Below are 21,274 nucleotides of genomic sequence, written 5' to 3' on the forward strand. Positions count from 1 at the left end.
GGGCGTTTGAGGCTTCGGCTGGCGCTGCGCAGCAGCACGCTGGGAGGTTACGCACGACATTTCCCGGAGCGGGGATAAAGCTTGGGCTTTCTTGGCAGGACGGGAGGGACTAAACTGTGCAGTGGTACTTACATCGATTTGTAAGGGTTGTTCAACTGGGATTATTCGGCTGGGTATTACGGTATTTAATCAAGGAGGGAGAACACAGATTTCCTAAAGGAAAGCAATACTTGCTTTGTGTTTTTAACTTTGTCTTTAATAGCTTTAGACTGGTAAGACACGTGGTAGCTCTTCTCATCTGTCTGAATTTTTAACTCCTTTTTGAACTCCGACTTGTCTATTAGTGTTGCTTATTTGTGTATATTTGATTTGCTGTCTTATTTTTTATATTTTTCTCTAACAGGGGCAATAAGTCAAAGATCTCTAAGTAAAACGTTAGAGAAGCATTATGAGTAGAAATGTGTATATATGAAATATATATAAATATAAATTTTGAAAAATTATAATTTTCATTTATGTAAACATAAGGAAAACACACAGTATTTTAAAGCTTTTCATTCAGTTTCCTCAGTGTAAAAATATGTAGTCTTAATAAATATGCAACTAAACCTGACCTTTGCTGTGTCAAATTGCAGCTCTCGCAGGATATCCTCTTAAAGCCACTGACTCATAAATATGACTGTCTAATATAAGATGCCGTCTGCCAAGCATTTACCATGTGGCCAGCGGACAGTATTTCAATTCATCTATCCATTGCCATCCAACATTGTGATTCCTGAGTTCTGACTTGGAAGTATCTTATTGGCTCAGTAGGTTAACACAGTTTTTCCCCCTTATCTGGAAAGTTTAAGTGGATTTTCTGTTTGGTTTTGTGTGGGCTGCACAGGCTAGGAGCCATTCTGCTGCCCAGGTGTTACCCTGAACACATCCTCTTGAAGGATGTGTGACAGTCTTTCTGTAGTCATCATTTTGGGATGTATTGCCAGAGCTTTCCTTCCTGGTTTTGCTACAGAGGTGATGCGCCAAGATTGAGGCATCCAATTAACCTTACCAGGAAGATAAGACTTGAATAGGGAATCCCTGGGTGGGTGGGTCGGTCTGTCTGTGTCTCATGCATTCGCTCATGCTGACTCTTTTTTTTTTTCCTTTTTTTTTTTTTTTTTTATTGGTAAGTGAAGAAAGGACCACATTAAGCCTATAGGTGCATGACTATAATTTGCACAATTGTGACTTAAGCTTAAGGTTTCCCTCTGTCCTTATCTCCTTTTGGGTCAGGAAAATAAGTCTGACCTGCTCACCCTGTGGTGTGTCAAGTCCTTCACCAACGCAACCAACCGCTCCATCCTCAAGGGTTTTTTGAGGATTAGTCTCCTCTGACCCCAGGTTTGGCCTGGGAAAGAATACCCCATTCTGCCCACTGTGATGCTGCTTCTCTGCTCAACTAACGTTATTTTCTATCCTCTGTGTAACTGAGGCTGTTTTTTTGGTTGGTTTTTTTGTTTTTTCTGGGTTTTGTTTTGTGGGTTTTTTTTAATTGCACCCAAACAAATGCTTTCCTTTTAAGGTCAGTCTCAGTCTTTTTCTTAAACTAATGAACCAGAAGGAACCAGAAGTAGGTGACATGAGAAAATTGTACAGAAACCACTGAATCTAATGTTCATAGACGAAAGCTGCAGATGTTGCCAGTTTTCCTGAAAACGAATCTTCTGACTGGATTTTGTAATCATCCCAGGAATGACGATTTCCCAGAGGTCTACTTAGCCTCGGATTTTGCTTTAAGTGATCTGTTTACTCAGTATTTACTATACAGCATTGGTTCTGCAAACAGTGGCCTGCAAAGAGGGATTTGAAAGGCTGGCAGTTGCTGGTAATTGCTGTTATCAGGAGCTCGGCCATCGGCGACGGCTGGACAAGGGTATGTGGGGTGCTCACCTGAAGGGAGCCGGGCAGTCCCAGTCTCTGTGCAGTCACACGGGATCAGCTGCTGTCCTGTTTAGGTTCAGACTTTAACCTGATGCTTCTTTTAGGAATGTATATTTTTTTTCCTACTTTTTTTTTTTTTAAGTTGGAAATTTCCTGCTAGAAAATGAATATTGGGAAGATTGAATCCCAACTCTGTGTTCTCTAACTGGGGTGTGGGGATCTGGAAAGGGGACTGGCCATAACTTACATATCTTATCACTTATAATTGTAATAAATCTCATATATATATATATGCCTAATCAGCATTCTAGACATTTTAGATGTTTTCCTTAAGTTTCAAACCCCTCTTTCATAGCAATGTCATTAGTGCTTCAGCACCTGTGCCTTAGAGTGGAGTGAGAGCTTAGCGGTGGTGGTGGTACCCACGGCCAGCAGTCATCTGTGGAGGTGACCAACGTCCGTCCATTCCACAAAAGGGCCAATGTGACTCTTTATGGTTCTTGTGTTAGAAATGGGAATATGCATACTGGGAGGTGCTTCTGAATGTTGTCTGAATAACTGCGGCCTCATCAAAGGGCAAAACAGTTAAAATCTTTGTCAGAGATGTGCTGTGCTTTAGTTTGTCTCTGGAATTAAACAAACCAATGCCTCCTTATACATCTCTGCCCCGCCCAAATACCGAGCTTTCATCATGTTTATGATGTCCAGTTGTTAGGTGTGTGAACCAGGCAAGAGCTGAATTTTTCGGTTTTTTTAGTCCTCCATTTTTTTCCATCAGAATTCCTGAAACTTGTTTTATGTGATAAAGACTAGTCCGAGGGTTATAACTTTATTCCTTCCTGCTGTAGGGCACCTATAGGTAGTTGCTGCTGTTGTTAACGCTTTGATTTTTTTTTTTTACCAACACCTTTCATATGTAGCTTATTCCTATAGCTGTTACCTAGCAACATTAATTTTGTTACATTTAGTTTGTGTATTCTATTTTAAGAAATTTATAAGGTGTGCTTGAAGACTGTTCGTGGAGTTCAACCATGAACCTTTAGTAAAGAGGTGTTAATAAAGTGAATTCTCTCCAGCACTTGTAATTAACGTACATAGATTTGGTGTTAGCCTTCCCAGCGTTGTTGGCAGAAATGGGAATTGATGCATGTGGGATTTAAAAACTACTCTGAGAATACTGGAGCAGTTACAAGTTCCCTGTTGACTTCTCTGTGTGGCATTTCAGTGCACTCCAAAGAACGTAGATGCCTATCTCAATTTCATGCTCTTTTACCGACCAGCATCTCTGCTTCTTGCCCTTCTTTCCACAGCATGGTCCATTTAGCATTTTGGAAGCTACTCGTGCACTGATGTGACATTTTGTAGGCCAGCAACCATAGCTACAGTACAACGCAGAGGATTACACTCGAGCTGATGAACGTTAGAAAGTAAAATCCCATAAGGGGACTTACAAGGTGCATGAAGTGCTGGAGTTTTGGGGTTCGGGCTTATCATTTCTAATTCAGACTATGACCAGTCTGGACTTGGTGATATCTCTAGGAGACAAAGTTGGGTTTGTGTCTTCTGACTTCACTTTAAAGGAACAAAACCCCTCCAGCCTTCTAATAGTCAACAAAGGCAATCTTTTGATGCTTTTATAATTGGGTCTAGCAGTGGACCTGGAGAGCAGTGTGAACACATAAGGTTTGCAAATGGTTTTTATATTGTCGTCTTGTTTCTTGTGCAAAACTACTGTCTGTAGTGGTTTTTAGTAATGTAGGAGGGGAGAGATTGCATAGAATTGGAGCTGGTATTGGGAGCTGGAGAGTGTCGTTCAGCTGCAGCATCGCTGTAGAGGTCACTGTGGGGTTTTTAAAGGATATTGTAAGAAATCTGCTTGGTATGGTCCACCTTCTGTTGCATGCATCTCTCAGAGGTGTAGTAGCTGCCAAGTCCTAAATGCATGCTACTGTGTAAGGGATTGTACACTGTTACTCAGTGTACAAGAAAAGCAAGTTCAAATAGGCAACTGGTGCCTGTGGCGTTTAGTGGAAGCTGAAACAGGTTACGGGGGGAGCTGAGAGATTTGTGTAAACATAGCACATGTAGTTACAAGTTCAGAGGGAGAAGGGGACAGGGAAATATGAGTGTTATCTAGAGTGGACTTTTCTGTGCATCATTAGATCGGTGTGTTGTCAGCAGTGGTAGATTTTTCAAAAAGTTTTAGTGGTTGGAATTTCTGAAAAATCCTATCAAAACAGCATTTAGATGTGGCACTGGAGGGACATGCTGTAGTGCTCTTGTGCAAAGGATCCCCTTAAAAAGGGGTTATCTTGTAAAAGGAGTTGGATGCACATCTCTCTCCAGTAACCCTTACTCTGGGTGGCTATTTCTGATCATAAAACATGAGATTTCCACAATATGAAAAACCTTGCAAAACATACTTGCATCACTAATATGAATCAGAATGACTTATATGCCGTTTTAGGAGATTAGAAACAGGATGTTGAGGTGAATACCATAATATTTTAAATGTCTTTTTTTCCCCTTTTAAATTCTGGTTAGGTCCTTCTGATCATTTTAATGTAAATGTATTTTCCCTGTATTACCCATAGTTTACATAGTGTTTCACTGGATCATCAGTGCGCGGTGGTAGGGTATATGTAATTCTGTGTTCCTTTTCTGCCATCGTTTCCATCTGTCTCCTTGAGGGTTAATGAATGTGTGCAGGAGGGCCTGCTAACCACTTCGATATCATCCTCTACTGAGCTAAACCTGAATGAAATCTTACATTAGTTGTACCTTAGCTTCTTTGCTTTGTCAAGCAGGATCTTGAACGTGCTACACTGAAACTCACATTTTGGGGAACTGATTGCCTGAGTTAAGCTGTCAAATAGGAACAGGTGATCAATCAACAGCTGCCTTACTGTAATATCAAACTGTGTTGGGTTTGCGTGGCAAGGTTTTGGTAGCGGGGGGGCTACAGGGGTGGCTTCTGTGAGAAGCTGCTAGAAGCTTCCCCTGTGTCTGATAGAGCCAATGCCAGCCGGCTCCACGACGGGCCCTCCACTGGCCAAGGCCAAGCCAATCAGCACCTCTGTGATAACATATTTAAGAAGGAAAAAAAAACCAGAGCTTTTGCAGCCAGAGAGAGGAGTGAGAAGATGTAAGAAACCCTGCAGACACCAAGGTCAGTGCAGAAGGAGGGGGAGAAGGTGCTCCAGGCGCCGGAGCAGAGATGCCCCTGCAGCCCGTGGTGAAGACCATGGTGAGGCAGGCTGTCCCCCTGCAGCCCATGGAGGAAGGATGAGGGGGTGTAGAGATTCCACCTGCAGCCCGTGGAGGACCCCACGCCGGAGCAGGTGGAGGCACCTGAAGGAGGCTGCGGCCCGTGGGAAGCCCACGCTGGAGCAAGTTCCAGGCCGGACCGGTGGACCCGTGAAGAGGGGAGCCCACGCCAGGGCAGGTTTGCTGGCAGGACTTGTGACCTCGTGGGGGACCCCACGCTGGAGCAGTTTGCTCCTGAAGGTCTGCACCCCGTGAGAGGGACTCCATGCTGGAGCAGGGGAACGATGAGAGGAGTCCTCCCCCTGAGGAGGAAGAAGTGGCAGAAACACCGTGAGATGAACTGACCGTAACCCCCATTCCCCGTCCCCCTGTGCCGCTGAGGGGGGAAAGGTTGAAGCCGGGAGTGAAGTTGAGCCCGGGAAGATGGGAGGGGTGGGGGGAAGTGTTTTAAGAGTTGATTTTATTTTCTCATTCCTCTACTCTGTTTTGCCTAGTAATAAATCAGATGAATTCCCTCTCTAAGTTTGGTCTGTTTTGCTCGTGACGATAATTAGTGAGTGATCTCTCCCTGTCCTTATCTCGACCTGCAAGCGTTTCGTTATGCCTTTTCTCCCCTGTTTAGTGAATGAGGGGAGTGAGAGAGCGGCTCTGGTGGGCACCTGGCCTCCAGCCAGGGTCAACCCACCACACAAACACTTGTTTATATACATGCTGTTAGGCTTCGTATAGTATCAGACTTAATTCCATGGCAACAGAAAAGTGGTACAGCATTTTTATAAATCTGCTGATTTCCTAGTAGCACTTGCATCAGTCTTCCCTCTGAACTGGTATGAGGAATAATGCTGGACAATTACATTCTGAAATGAGCAAAGAAGGAAATTATTTATGTATGTATGTGTACAGGCTTTAAAAGCCTCTTAAATCACAGCTCACTTGAGTCCTGTAATGTTTTTTCATAGTACTCCCTATGAACTGCAGGCCATATGTAAAAGGGAAGGGTGTTTGCTGGGCTGCCATTTAGAGACATGAAATGCAACCTGGTCTGTAGTCCAAAGCCAGGATCCTTTCCATGTTCAGCTTTTTTTTTTTTTTTTTTTTTTTTTCTTTCAGTAAACAGAATTTCTGCAGTGCAGTGAGCCCCTTGACAGCCGTGGAAATACCTGCTTTTTTTGGGAGGCTGGCACAGATGAAGCTGAGCAGGGCTCATTTCAGCTTCAGAATAAGTGGGATCCTACTTAGTCCTGTTAGCTGAGCTTGACAAATCAAGGCCAACAACAACCAAAATAAGTAAATAAATTAGGATCTAAGGGATAGAGAAGGACAAGTGGGACATGGTTAAGCACAGATTAAAGTTTGCTCAGGCCTGATTTAGGGGTTATCATCCCTCCTATGGTATGCTCAAAAACGTTCTAATGGTATTCAAAGTGCTTTCGTCTTTATGGAACATGATAGCCTAGCTCACTAGCTCAGTAGAGTTTTTATAAGAAAGCTTTCTTCTTTCCTTGAATTGAACTTTTAAATTTTTTCTTGTAATTGAAATCATGATGTACTTTACCAAAAATATTGTTTGCAACATCCAGTGGAGCTGGTTAGTGAACAAAGCCAAAGTGTAACAAATTGTGGGTGAAGAAGCCAAATGAAGTTCAAATAGCTGCCAGTGTGTGCACTTTGGTTCTAGTTTGGGAAAGAACATTGCTTGCAGACATACCACATATTTTCTTAAGGTATAAGAAGTCTACAAAACTGCCAGTACCCCATCTACCACCACAAATATGTCAGAGCTAGATTTTGCCAGTGTTTTCCTTTAAAAATGACTTTCAAAAGCAAAAGGCTGCTTGTGTGTTAATGCATGGAAGTGATAAGCTAGCCTCTGTGCAGCTCAATTGAGAGAGAAAAAACCCCAGACCTCAATTATCCACTTTCATATGTCTTGATCTTACAGCAGAATTCAATGCACATTAAGGAAAATAATCTTTAGTATCCCTGGAAGTATATGTCTGCAAGATAACTGGAGAGCTGAAGGCTCCTCAGCTACCTGCAACTCTGCCTGCTATAACTTACAAAGGTGATTCTTCCAGGTCAGTCGCAAAAATTGTGTGCAGATACTCAGAGGACCAGCATGATGCCATAGCGGCTCAAAGCCCAGTGATTTGCAAATTTTGCTGTTAACTATCAAGCCTCCTCAAAATCAGTTTGACAGCTTTTGTTTTTGTGGGGTTTTTTTGTTGTTGTTGTTGGGTTTTTTGTTTGTTTTTTTCCCCATGTAGGATGATCTTGATAGAGACTAGACCTCTCTGGTTGATAGAGAAAAATACTTTGAAAGATTTCACTGCATATGAAATTTCATTCTGAATAGTATACCTGCAAATGGTTAGAGTGGCTTAGAAATCCCATGGATTACTTATTTGATTTTTATTTAGTTAGGCTCTGTAGAGAACCATCACAAGTAACATACTGGATTACTTGGCAGGCTGAGACATCTGCTGGCACTTCCAAGGTAGGCTACAGCAGTGAGGTTTCCTATTACAACATGCTGAAATCTCTCCAAAACATAATGGTATTTAGTAGTAAAAGCTATTGTATAGAGATGAAACTGTATGAAATTCAAGATTGCAGGCTTTGTCTTCAAAAAGTTTAAGGATCTGCAATCCTGTGAAAGTTTTATAGCAGGACTGAGGGCTATTAGCAGTGCTGCATCCGTGAAGAAAAGGAGCTGACGGAAGAGTGAAACCAGATTCTGGACTTCAGTATAACATATTATTAGGAAAACTCTACATGCACCTCGTCAGTGCCTGTCCTGCTGGAAAATGAATTTAGGTGTGTAATTGATATGCTTAAAAGCCTGCTAATGGTAATTCAATGCTTTAAACTATGTACTTGGTTTGTTTAATATTTTGCATGAAGTGCCTCATTTTATGCATATTAGACTTCGTATTACACCTTTGTGCCTATTCGATTATTCAGGGATACCTTGAGCTGACTCTTAATCATTCCTCCCATGTTAATATCATCTGAAAATTTAATGATCTTGCACACTAATAGCTTTGTCTAAGTTGTTAATAAATTAGCACCCTTGGGGACTAAGCTGTACGGACTTCTACAGAATGTACGCCTTGACTTTCTTCCCTTTCTGCTTCTCACCCTGCTAAATAATTGCTGTCAGTTGCTGTAATTTACTCCCTGACTCTGTGGTCAAGGTCTGTCTTTTATGTCTCCTTCATCCAACCCCTAAGCTTTTACTTGACAGCCATCTGACACCCTACAGCTCGGTCTTCTGGTACTTTAGATGAATGATAAAAATCAAAAGCCTTGTAATTCAGCCTCTCCCTCTTTACCTCCTACTCCTGTGGTTCCCTCATGATTGCTCAAGAGGTGTTTTCAATATGTCCTCTCCAAATAGGATAAGAATCTGGAGGATGGAATGAAATTCAAATTGCAAGTCTGTCTCGAGATCCCTAAAAATAGCAGGAAAATTATTGCAGACTTTGTCCAAGCAAAGCAAAGTCTAGATTGTTGCAAATGCATGGACTAGCTGACAGAGAAGATAGTGTAGCCTGGTGAAGGCTAGTCGTAGTAGTAAGGTAGTAGCTGTTAAATACAGAGACTGAGGGAATTAACTGTAAAGAAATGAAAGGAAGAAACCTGTTTGTGTGTTGATAGGGGGTTTTTTTGGTGGTGGGGGTTTTTTTTAACACATTTTCAAACCTAGAAATCCTGTGAGTATGTTTTCAGTGAAGACTAAGTGGCCTTTACTTTAGTAAAGGGCCTACTGACTTTCAGTGAGGAACGTAGTATTTCAAGTCATTAAATAGAGCTCAGGCATAGGTATGTGACCAACACGTATTTAATTCTGAGCAGATCTTGGGCTCATCCAACACCGAGAACTGTAGTCACAGAATCACAGAATAGTTTGGTTTGGAAGGGACCTTAAAGATCATCTAGTTCCATGCCGTGGGCAGGGACACCCTCCACTAGACCAGGATGCCCAAAGCCCCATCCAACCTGGCCTTGAACACTTCCAGGGATGGGGCAGCCACAACTTATCTCGGCAACCTGTTCCAGCATCTCACCACCCTCACAGTGAAGAAATTTTTCCTTATGTCTAATCTAAATCTATCGTCTTTTAGTTTAAAGCCATTGCCCCTTGTCCTATCACTCCATGCCCTTGTAAACAGTCCCTCTCCAGCTTTCCTGTAGGCCCCTTCAGGTACTGGAAGGCTGCAATAAGGTCTCCCCGGAGCCTTCTCTTCTCCATGCTGAACAACCCCAACTCTCTCAGCCTGTCTTCATAGGAGAGGTGCTCCAGTCCTCTGATCATCTCTGTGGCCCTCCTCTGGACTCGCTCCAACAGCTCCATGTCCATATTATGTTGGGGCCCACAGAGCTGGATGCAGTACTCCAGGTGGGGTCTCAGGAGAGCAGAGTAGAGGGGGAGAATCACCTACCTTGACCTGCTGGTCACGCTGCTTTTGATGCAGCCCAGGGTACAGCCCAGGGTTGTCAGCGTCCAAAACAATTTCTGTGTAAATGCTGTGTTCAGATCTTGTTATGGTTATTGAGGCCTGTTGTTGGTGGACAGAAATTGAGAGGTGGACAGAAATTGAGCAGTGGTGTTTCAGATTACATCCTCAAGAAAGGTGATATTGGTACAAAATCATTTATGATACCTCAAAGAAAGTACTGTATTTGGTCACAAGCTGAATAACTACTCCTGGTGGTTCATTTACCTAGAAAACATGGCAAAAGAACATGTATCAGAAAACATTTAGCAGGAAAAGCATATTTTAGCTGCATGGTGTTGTGTAAATGTTTGCTAGCTCCGTTGCTTGGCTCTACTTTCCATCCTTGTCATGAAGAGTTTTGCGAGAGATGATTTTTGCAGGCAGCAATTGTATATTTTACCAGGCCAGTTGATACAGCTGGAAAATAAGGGTGCATTTTTGGATGCACAAAGTTGTGTTTGGTCTGAAGTAGCTGTTCTGGCAGTGGCTGCGTAGTAACCAGAAGCAGATACCGATGTGTGTGTTCGTCAGCCCGCTGAACTCCTGACAGGGAGTGACGTAACTTGTGGCTAGGGAGTAATTACAATACTCTGAAATAGGAGTTCAGAGAGTGGTTAGTGCAAAGGGCTCACAGAGTTTTGTTGTCTTGCAGAGTAATTATGATCATTAAGGAGGAACGAATGAGCACAAGTTACTTATTTACTGTGAGGTAAGGTGGTGTGTATAGAAAGGTTGGTGCACTTTTAGGGACTGATGTTCCTCCAACCACCCACACCATGTCCCTGGTTGATTTACTTTGAGCTCTTTAAGACAGGGGTGTCTATCACACTGAAGAACAAGGATACAGATCTTTTTATAAAGTCCTTGGAGTGACAGTTAAAAGCTTGTGTTGCCCTTCAAAATACCGTATCACAAAAATACACAGAAATACAGACGGGATTTTTAACAAACTGTAATGATCGCTTTCCAACGTGTACAGCAGAGGAGTATGTCTTCACCTATTGACTTCTGCAACACTGTCTTGTTTTTTCTCTTCTAAATTATTGGATATTGCAAAGTGTTTATCATACTATTTGACAATCTGAACTTGATACATTGACGAGCTGAACTCAGGTATTTGTAAATGATATATTTTTCGAATGTATGTCAGTTCATCAGTAAGTGAAGTGGTGCTTCACATTAGCATTGGCATTACTAAAAATCCCACCAAATTGTGGTTTCATTCTGTGTCAGTACCTTTTCACCAAGGAAGACAAAATAAATGTCCATCACTGGCTATTATTAGCTGTGTTTTTCTGCTCTAAAATAAATAAATGTTTTCTGCAATAAAATTTGCATGGTAAAAATATGACTATAAAATTATGTGATAACTGTACTGAAAATTAGTCTTTGGTCTTTCCAGACTTGTTTTATCTGGGACTTCCAGGTGTGTTATGCTGCCTGTATTTTGTCTTTCAGATGACGATGTGGACCTAGAAGCTTTGGTAAATGACATGAATTCCTCATTTGAAAGTTTATACTCTACATGCAGTATGCAGTCAGAAACCACTCCGCTCCTTCAAAATGGTCAACTCAACCGCAGTCAGTTGCCATCCTCAGGATCTGGCGCCCTGCAGCCCATGTCTCCAAGGCAGAAGGTGCAGCGGTCTCAGCCAGTGCGCATTATGGCAGTGAGGTAGGAACAAGGAACTTGCTTCCTTTTTGTTAAAGTTGTCTCGATCTAGCCTCTGAAGAACCACACTTTAAAATAGGAGAGCAACTTCGGTAGGCGCCTAGTAGTGTTAGACTGGACTTTTGCATAGGAAAAAAGATGTACCAGGTAGGTGAAGGACATAAATTTACCATGTATTTTGTAAAATGCAAAAATGTCCCATTTTCACCCTTTTTTAATCAATGTTTGATGTACCTGTAGTAGCAGATGTGTAGAAGTGTATCATTGGTACCAGTTTGCAGAAATGGTGTCCATAGTTAGATTTATTTCCAAACTCTTAAAAACTGTTCTCAGGTATGGCGCCTACTGACAGCTTCTTGGTTTTATAAAACATAAGCGATCATGTAGATAGATGAGGGTGCATTCAGCTTGTTTTGATATACAAAAAAAATGCTTCTCTTTGTGGACGTTTCCTGAATGGTCCAAGACAAACAAAAAAGGGAGCACATCATAATGATTTAACTGTTCTTCCTAGAGCACTTTCAGCTCCTTCACTTGCGTGCATTATGTGAGTCATTACAAAAAAAAGATGTTTAAGTTGTCTCCATGTTATCAGGATGGGGGCTTGAATTCAAGCTTCAAGTTGAATATTCTTGGTGGTGATGGGCAACTCTGTAGGTGATGCCGAGATTTTTAAAATCTTCTTTTTAGGCAGCAGAAAGAAAGGAGCTCCTGTCAGTATGAGTAGGTAAATTGCCTGAATCGGAGAGATTTGGAGTTTTCCTTAAGTTTTAGTTAACAATGAAGTGAGAAGTAATAACAACAACAATAATAATAAAAGAAAAATCATAGATGTGGAAAGAGTTACTCCTAATTCTTTACACCAATGTATTTCTTATAGGAACGGTATTATTAAGACAGGCAGCTTTTCTATATGAATGGGTAGTATGCAGTAACTGCAATGCAACCAAATTGGCTAATGATGCAATCATTTTTACAAGTATTTCATATTTAACCTTGAATAGGGCTGTACTAGAAAATGCACTCTCTAGAGTACTATAACTGTCAATGTTTTGTAAATATCTCAATCAAAACATTTCATTTAAACTATTTTTGGCATTTCAAAACTTAGCAACTCTTTTTTGAGAACACTCTGCCTTTCTGAACTCTGTACTTCCATACGCAGAAGAACATCATGTGTTCATCATTAAAGAAAATAATGGCAAAACTTTTATTCAGGGTTATCTAGACGCCTTTCCCAGAGAGGGGGGTGGCTGTGTCTTTTCTGCAGCCAGAACAGAATGGTGATAATTCTCTTAAGAGCAGTTTTATGTATCAGTCATGAAGTGATGCACTCCTGCAGTATAGTGAATTCTCATTTGACACCTTTCTAATTGTGTCAAGTCTGTAGTTCCACTTCTTATAATGGAGGTCAGTCAAAAACTGGCAATAGAGAGCACTATTCAACAACTGCTGATATGACAGGTCTGCTGGGCTGAAGAAATCTTACACCGTCCTTCACCCTATGCTGTAGGGAAGTGCACACACAGGTAGCACAAAAAACATCAAGCGGGTCAAGTAGTCGTTTGCATGGCTCATAGTTATGGTTGGAACCTGCTATTTATAGCAAAACCCTAAATCTGTAAGTCTCATTCGTGGAACACCAAGGCAACTAAATTGCAGGATAGAGTTACATGTGGAGCAGATTTCCCGGTAGTTATTTTATCAGCCCCCGGGTTCTGGTACAGGCAGAGACAGTGAGCGTGCCCGAGTGGGACACGCTGCCAGAGGCAAACCCAGCAGTTTTCTCCCAGGCAGCTCTGTTAAGAAAGCTCTGCTTGCTGAAGGCACGGGGCAAAAAAGGAGAGGAAATTCAGTTTTTAATGATTTGCATTTCAAATCCAGGAATTAGTTGATTGTCTCTGGAAACTTCCACGATTGCCACTAGATGGTGCGTTCTGCAAAGGCGTTGCAGGCCAGCCTGCTGCGGGGTCACGGAGTACATCTTCAATGGTGATGCCCTAGCAGCAGGGAAACCTAAAGCAATCTGTGCGGTCATGAACAGGTCTTACATCTTCTCAGGCTTTTCTGTGGCAACTGGTAGGCTTTAGTTTTCCTTTGGTTGGAGTGGGTGTATTATAAACTGGAACTTGAAACTCTGTTGGTCCTGTGTAGACTGGTGAGGCGTATCTCAGGAGATGCAAAATTGTCTGAACAGTAACCGTGCAACTAGCATAAGGTGGGAGGGTGTAATTGCAGTTTATTGCTCAGGCTGAATCTTTGCATTTCGTTTTCTCCAGGAAATGCAGAGTTGCTTGGAGATGGAATCTGGTATTGTAATGAGGTGACAATATTGGTTTCAGTCTGAGCTTAGAAACTTTACAGTAGTACACCTTTGTTTGCAGATCCACATGGAGTTTGGCTCCAAGCGACTGCCATTGTGTTCTCCTCTTTCATGTTGGTTTGGAAGAGCTTAACTGACAGTTGGGCATATACAGCCTAAACTAGTAAGCTACTGCTTAAAACAGCGAGTACAGATTATTTTATGTGCGCAGTTACCTCAGTTACTCACCCAAGTAATCAAGTTATAAACAACAAAAGCATAGATGCCTGACTGGTCACTTTTCACATGCAATTACCTACTTTGTGCTTGCAGTTGCTGTAACTATATAGTAGTTGCTTAGCAAAAGAGTGGGATTGATGCCTTTTAGTATCATTGTCGTAAATGGTGGGGTGGGCGATCCGGGTCTAGTGATGCCAGTTTGCTCCTCTTAATGCTTAGTGCTTCTGTGTTTATAGGCGTCTTCAAGAAGAAGAACAGCAATTCAGAACATCGTCTTTGCCGGCCATCCCAAATCCCTTCCCAGAACTTTGTAGCCCCGCAAGCTCTCCAGTGCTGGCCCCTGGATCTTTACCTCAGAGTCAACCTCCTAGTAAGCATGTGAGTATGGGACGAAGCTTTGGGTCATCCATTTGCATTCAAACCAGCAGTGGACTATTTCATTTTGAAGGCAGAAAGAAAGTTTCAAGATAAGTGGAAACAGTTGTAGGCTTTGTCTGTGAGTAGGGCAGCACTGGCCGAGAGAGCATCTTCAAACAGGCTTCAGACCTTTTTTAAAAAGTTTGTGAGAATGAAGTGTAAAAATGAAGTAAGCCTGTTTCAGATATGTGCATGTTGTGAATGAAGCAGTAATGGCTAATATCTTTCAGATTTTATTTAAGGTGATGACTTACTAATTCAGAAGTCAGGTTAATTAGCTTAGAGTTGGAAGAGGATCTGTGCATGTTATACTTCAAATTCTAGGTGCCACAAAGATACTGAACAGCTTCTTTAACGACACGGTGCTGCTTTATTTTGCTGATTTTCATGAAGCTGCTTAAAAAGCAAAATAAGCATGTAACTGGGCACAGGTCCGTGTAACGGGACTTAAGGAGAGCACTGTCCCATGGAATGCTGGGTGAGCTGCTCTCTGGGTCTTGGCAGACCCAGTGGTCCAGAGTGATAACCCCAGTGACACTGCAAACAGTTTTTCTTCTCTATCCTACTCCACTCTCTGAGAAACAACCGTCTCGTTCTGGTGTCAGTCCTTGAGCACGTTTAAAGACTAAAGCTGGGCTCTAAAACCTTTGTTTTGTAAACTGCTGACTTGCATGGGGATGAAAAGACGGGTTGCTCTTACTGACTTTTGGCTTAGAACAGTTCTGTGCTTGAGTACCCAAAAAATATGATGATGATCTGTATCACTGCTCAATTAGTTTGTCAGTAGCTCCTACGTCTGCTCTGACTGATAAAGGGTTTGGGTAGACAGTTCAGCTACAAGCAGCAGACCCTAATGTACGCCCTCCCAACTTCTGTATTGCTTTATATCGCCAGAAGCAGCTGTCTGCTTTCTTGAAAGACACAGTGCATCTTGGTTTTACTGTGTTTCTTACACGTACAGGATGGGCAGATAACAAAATAATGCCCTAGGAAAAAATTTTGTCATGCCATTGGGAATTTAGTAGAACCTCATCAGAGGCCTGGGTATCGCAGAGGGGCTGTTTTGCCAAGGCAGTGCTCATCGGGCTCCGGGGAGACAAAAGAAGGGACGGTTCTGCCTCCTGGCTCTTCCCATCAGGGCGGCAGCACAGCTGGCTTTCTGAGACAAACTGAAGTTGCTGATGAACCTGCGTTTACCTTTCCACATATTCCCCAGGGAATCCTCAGGGATTCTTTGCCTTTTAGCTTTATATTTTACTAAAACTAGCCAAGCCACCCTGAAGATCGCTCTGGAGAGCCTTAAGGACCCTACATGATCTGTGTGTCAGTTTTCGATGGAATTTAGAAACTAGTGATTTAACAGCACATATAAAACTAAACAATCTTTTAATGTATGTAAGAAGATGGCTATAAAGACAGAATAAAAGTAGATTTTCTTCTTAAGTTTTACTTTATACTTTTTAAAAAATAATCTACCTGATTTCAAAATTGAAAATTTTGACAAGCCTTTTGAAAGCCTAAAATGAAATCAATATTTATATTGCGTAGATATGCTTGCTGATGAAGTTTTTAATCAAAGACAATCCGTTATAGTGGTAAAACATTTTAAGGTATGAGGAGAGGAGTTAAGGCCTGTTGAACAATAGTGGCTTCTTCTGTAGATGCAGATATACTGTTCATTTCAGTTTATCAACTGATTGGAGGCAGATGAGAAACACTGGCTCAGGGTGAGGGAAGGATAGGAAAGTGTTCTTTTGCTCTCTAATGAGTTATTCTGTAATGAAGGAATAGAGGAACAGAACTGGGGAAAAAAAACCCTCTAGTTGTAAAGTATTGATGGACAAAAGTAGGAAAAAAAAGTGTAGGTTCAGTTTCTTCGTAAAGGAAGGAAACTTTATTTTTAATACCTCAATTTTAAACATCGAGTATAGTTGAATAACAAAATAATCTGTCTGTTCAGCCTCCTCATAGGATGTTGGTTGTGTTTAATCCAGTTCTAGTTCCCTTCAATGGAGTCTGCTAAAGATCATGAGTAAAATATGAGTAACTTAAATGTTATACATCTTTCCAATTTCATCCCATTAAAAAAAAATGTAAAGTTTGGGAATTTGAGTAAATTATTTTAGGATATGCTTTATGCTTTTGCTTAGATAAATGTCCATAAATACAATATAAACTACTGGTTAACAAAATAAGTGATGAACTTAGTTAAAGGACTGCAACAGCACATTTTTAATGGCTGGCAGTTAGTGAAAATGAGCTGTGTTTTAAGAAAAATATAAACACAGTGTTAAATGCAAAACAAAGTTAAACATAATGATGCTCAATTTCAGGTTCTCTGCTTGCAGATTATAAACAAGGATTAAAATTGGAGATCGGAATGAGGCATTCTGATTACATGAGATATATGAGGTGTTAGTGAAAAGTAATTCGCTTCGTGCCTCTTGAGCATTTGCAGGTAAATAGGCAAATAGCAGTTCCAGCCAGCAGCGCTGCAGCTCTGATCACACAGGACATCACAGCACACGTGTGGCATGGGGGAAATGTTGCCTTTGGTCAGCTCGGATCTTGGGGACCTGAGAGGGACCCAGGTTAATGTAGTCTGAGGGGATTTCAGAAAGGAGCGAATATTTTCTTTGCTTAGCATGTGAAACAGTGTAGGGGGTGTCGCTGGTAATCTGGGATGTCTGATAGGACTTAATAAGAAATGAAGTGTCATTAGTATTGTTCCTCATGGAACAACTCGGTCTTATTTTTTAATAATTTTAAAATACAAGTCTGCAATGGTAGAACCTAGTAGTGGTTATGCAAGAGGAATTTAAAGATCTGGTCATATTAAACACAGAAGAGTTTCATGTCATATTGCCAAGCCTTGGGCATAAAGAAATGCCAGCTCTGTTCAAGTTTTACTAAATTAAAACTTTTTCTTGGTATATTGTTCCTTATAGGAAAAGGATGCACGTGTGAATGAAAGAGTGAGTAAAGGAGCTTTCAGGTCATAAAGCTTGAATTATATTTGCAGCAGAAAAAATAGATGTTGTCTTTTCTCATATGCAAAATTTTATTCATGTAGCTGGAGCTTGAGACATGTTTCTTGTTAAGATGCTTCTGATCCTTTTCCTTAATTTTTTCATGCAGTTTCCACTGCTTTTTTAAACAAGCAGATCGCATCATTGGTTATGCATTGCTCTGCATTTGTTTCATGCTTTCTCTTGGCTCAGCAAAGAAACGTAAAAGCAGTAAAGCAATGAAAAATAGCTGTAGTAAACCTTTCTTATTTTTTTTGCAGTCAAATTTTTTTTGTTTTCTGATGATGAAGCATTTTTTATCTCATTCAAAAAAGTGCAGGTAATGGGAGTAATTTTATTTTTTTTAATATATCTTCTGACATCTGTTGGGTAATGGTACCAATTTCACCACAGCAGGAATAAGGTGCTGAATACTGCTTTTAAAGCTGATGGCTGCAGGAGTGTACCGGAGCTGCTCCCCAGAAGATGGAGAACAGTGAGAAATAATGGGTCTTCTGTACTAGCACAAAACTAAAAACTTGTAGGCAAATGGGATGGTCATTTAATGGGAGCATCAATAGGTCAATCTGGGAGGTAGAACTGGAATGTTAGGCATGTTGAAATCATTGCAGGTTGTGGGTTGTTTTGTTGTTGGTGGTTTGTTTTTTTATTTGACTCTGGATAATCTCCTCTAGTTTAGAAAAAAGCCTAAATTAAAAGATTTGTAGATACTTATAGGCAGGTTGAGTAACTGACATGTAATTTAGTAGTAAAAGACTTTGAAGACAACTAACTGTGAACCTTTAGGTTATGTTTCAAAGGTTATCTTGCACTGAGCAACCTCCACAGTGGTGGGGTCTGGGCTAAAATGATTGTTTTGTGAAACACATCTGGTGGTAGAGGTTAAGAGAAACAGAGATGTGCTCCTTGGGAGTTCAGCACTATCATCCTTTGTTACAGTTCTGCAGGTGGAAACAGCCCACTTTGAGCCAAGTTTTATGGTGAGAAATGTTAGATGTCGACCTGTTGATAGTGAACGGCACGTGATTCTGTAAAGATTTGCACCACTGAAGTTTTATTAATGTAGTCAACCAGCTGGTGAGTACTTGGGCAAAAAGTACCAACTGGCTGTGCTACTGAGTTAGTAGCTACTTCAGCTACTGGTGTGGTGAGTGAGACACCACAGATGTCTTGTGTTTGGAGAAAGTATGACCCTTCAAGCAGTAGCTGCCAAAAAGCTCTTAAGTTCTTGAGTCAAGAGCAGCGTTGTCCATGAGCTCGGGCAGGAGAAGGCTGATGGGAGAGGAACTACCTGATCAGTGCGTGGCCAGGCGTTTCCTTCTTCATCGTGTGCGCCTCTGTCCTCTCAGTACGACCCACCTGCCTCTCGCCTTGGAGCCCGACCACGAGCTGGGATAAACTTCAGCAGACCTCTGTGAGCATTTAAGTGCTCCCACTTTCTGTGCTGGGAAGGGCAGGTAAAGGCAGGAACAGGAAGGACATTTTCTGGGCGACACCATGGGGTCATTGCAAGACCATTTGATGGTTTTTCTCCTCTCTCTTTTCCCCACGTTTGTTCGTAAAACGCATGCACACCTACAAACAGGAGATCACCCTATGTCTGAGGGGGACAGTGATTGTGGGCTGGGAGAAGGGACAGCTGAAAAGTTTTTAAAACATCATTTACTTAACAGGATAAATATGTTTGTCTAAGAAAAATGGAAACCAGAAAATTGTACCAAGCCAAGACCAAACATTTGTCCAAAAGATTGCTAAAAACATCAGACAGCTAGGTTACCGCTAATTGAAGTCCATCTTTGTGTTGCTGGTATAAACTAAGAACTGGTTGGTAACTTAGGTTATAATTTCTGGTTGTGTACAAATATTTTGGAAAAAGCATGCAATAATTACATGTAGGTCACTGCAATGCCACAGGATATTAGGCTAAAGTATCTTGTGTGAGTCAATGAAGCTTTCAACTGTAAAAATAGGGCAAATTTCTCACATCCCCCCCTCTATACAGCCCAGGCAAACTTCCAAATTTGATGTACCAAAATTATTTACTCTTTTCTAGCAAATTGAATTCACAAATGGGTATGAATTAATGCCATTCTTCTTTTATCCAGATTTAGTTACCCTTCAAGGGAACTCCTGTAAACACACTTCTTAGTTTTAATTGTTTTAATTACATGTTATGGTGCACATTTTTTTTATTTTTCTTCCCTTAAAACTCTTATATTGGCCCTTTTGAAGACAAGGATGTTGAGCTCTGAAAGAGAAGCCGTAAAAAATATGAACTTTTGTGTAATTAAAACTTTATGTACTAAGTTAGATTTTGCACAAGTGATAGCAAATTTTGTATTTAATCCTGCAGTTGAATAACATTTAGCAACAAGACGTTTTGAAAATAAATACTAACATCAGGTTGAGTCAACAGGATTTTATTTTCTCTGAACACACCAAATCCTGGATTAATCTGGACAATTACTTAGGTCCAAGTCCAGGCACTCGCTTTGGCCCAACTTTAAAATATGGGTTTTCAGGGGTGTCTGCCACGATAGATCATGTTGTTTCCTCTCAAATCTTTTTTTGAAGCAAGGCTCATAAGCTCAATAAATAAATAGCACATAGATTGGTCTGTGGCATGTTTAACTCGGATGCCTTTTTTTAAGAAAGTTGCAATTTGTTAGGGAAAAATTGGGAAGGACAGGTCTGCGCTGTGGGACTGTGATCTAACTGTATGAAAACAGGCCTTGCACTTCCCTGGGTGCCCTTCTCTCATTTGGAGAAATAACACTTTCCTGAACTAAATGAACTAAATTTGATGGACGGTGTAGAAAAGACGTTGCGTTATTTGTCATCTTGTCCCCTGTGTCACACAAACATGTTGCCCCGTTGCTCCTGAAGAAATCAGGGGGGTGAGCTTGCATGGTTGTGAAAGTCTCATTTGCTCATTACTGAAGAAGAGAGTAATGAGTAACTGAAGACTAACGAGTCTGCTGGATGAAGCTAAAGACAGGCAGTCAGCGCTCTCCGTGCTGGGCGGTCGGTGGGTCTGCGGGCAGTCTGCCAGGGACCCCCAGAATCCGCACGGAGTCAAAGCTGCTGTTTCTCCTTCCTCGCGCCGCTCACAGCAAGAAGCTCAGTGGTGGGAAGAAACGAGTCTCTTCTTTCTTCCTTTCAGAAAGTGCCAGAACAGTAGTTACAGTCCCAACGTGAATTACTGGAAATATTAAGGGCATCTCACACTCAAACCCAAAACTACATTATTTGTTGGGATTTTTTGTTTTTAATGACGCAAACCTGGCCCCGCTCCCAGGAGCATTTTGGCTCCCTACCCGTAAGCGATGCTCCGGCAGCGGGAGCGTGCTGGGAGGAGGGCTGCGTGGTCAGGACCAGCGGCAGCGCGCCAGGGGACGCGTTGCCCGGCCGAGGGTGGTCTGGCACACTCTGCGGGACGGGACCAGCCCGACCCAAACCTGCCCTGCGGCACGTGTGCTGGTAGCCCCACCGCGTGTTCAGCCACACAGTAACGCTTGCGGTTGGTTTAAAAAGCTCTTTTACAGTAGTAACGCCATTGCAATTAACCTTTAGGACTGGCTTGTGTAAACACTGAGCAGTCTGTAGCATATGCTGCCAGTAGCTGTGCATTAGCGTGTTCACACTAGGTTTCTGTGCGTGCATTTTAGTTAAGCGTGCCCTTGCACATTTTTGTTGCGCATCATTACTATTGCTATATATTTTATTAATGGCCCAGTGAGAATATAACTTAGCTGTTCTATGCTTTGATTGGGAATTGACAGAATTGAGAAGCTATCAGGCTGAGAGTGCGGGGAAAAATGCAAAAACGTTAACATGAGAGAAATTTTAATTGTCTCTGTGCCTAGCGAGGCAGGCAGGAGTGGGTTTGGGCGTAAACATCAGTGCAGTAGGGAATTGAAAA

General features: G+C 41.7%; 1 protein-coding gene across 8 annotated transcripts in view; it reads left to right on the plus strand.

Annotated features, from left to right (window-relative positions):
- The window catches only part of GRB10 (growth factor receptor bound protein 10), a 152,030-nt gene that overhangs the window by 80,786 nt on the left and 49,970 nt on the right, over positions 1-21,274 (plus strand). For all 8 annotated transcript variants that reach the window (XR_008575690.1, XM_054814972.1, XM_054814976.1 and 5 more), the window contains 2 exons: positions 11,151-11,367; positions 14,143-14,284. Coding sequence is in view for 7 of the 8 variants with exons in the window: in XM_054814972.1 (XP_054670947.1) it covers positions 11,151-11,367; positions 14,143-14,284 (359 nt within the window). In the remaining variant the exon portion in view is untranslated. The remainder of the gene's footprint in view (positions 1-11,150; positions 11,368-14,142; positions 14,285-21,274) is intronic.

Source organism: Grus americana, chromosome 2, assembly GCF_028858705.1.
Source record: "Grus americana isolate bGruAme1 chromosome 2, bGruAme1.mat, whole genome shotgun sequence".
In the NCBI taxonomy this organism is placed as follows: Eukaryota; Metazoa; Chordata; class Aves; order Gruiformes; family Gruidae; genus Grus; species Grus americana.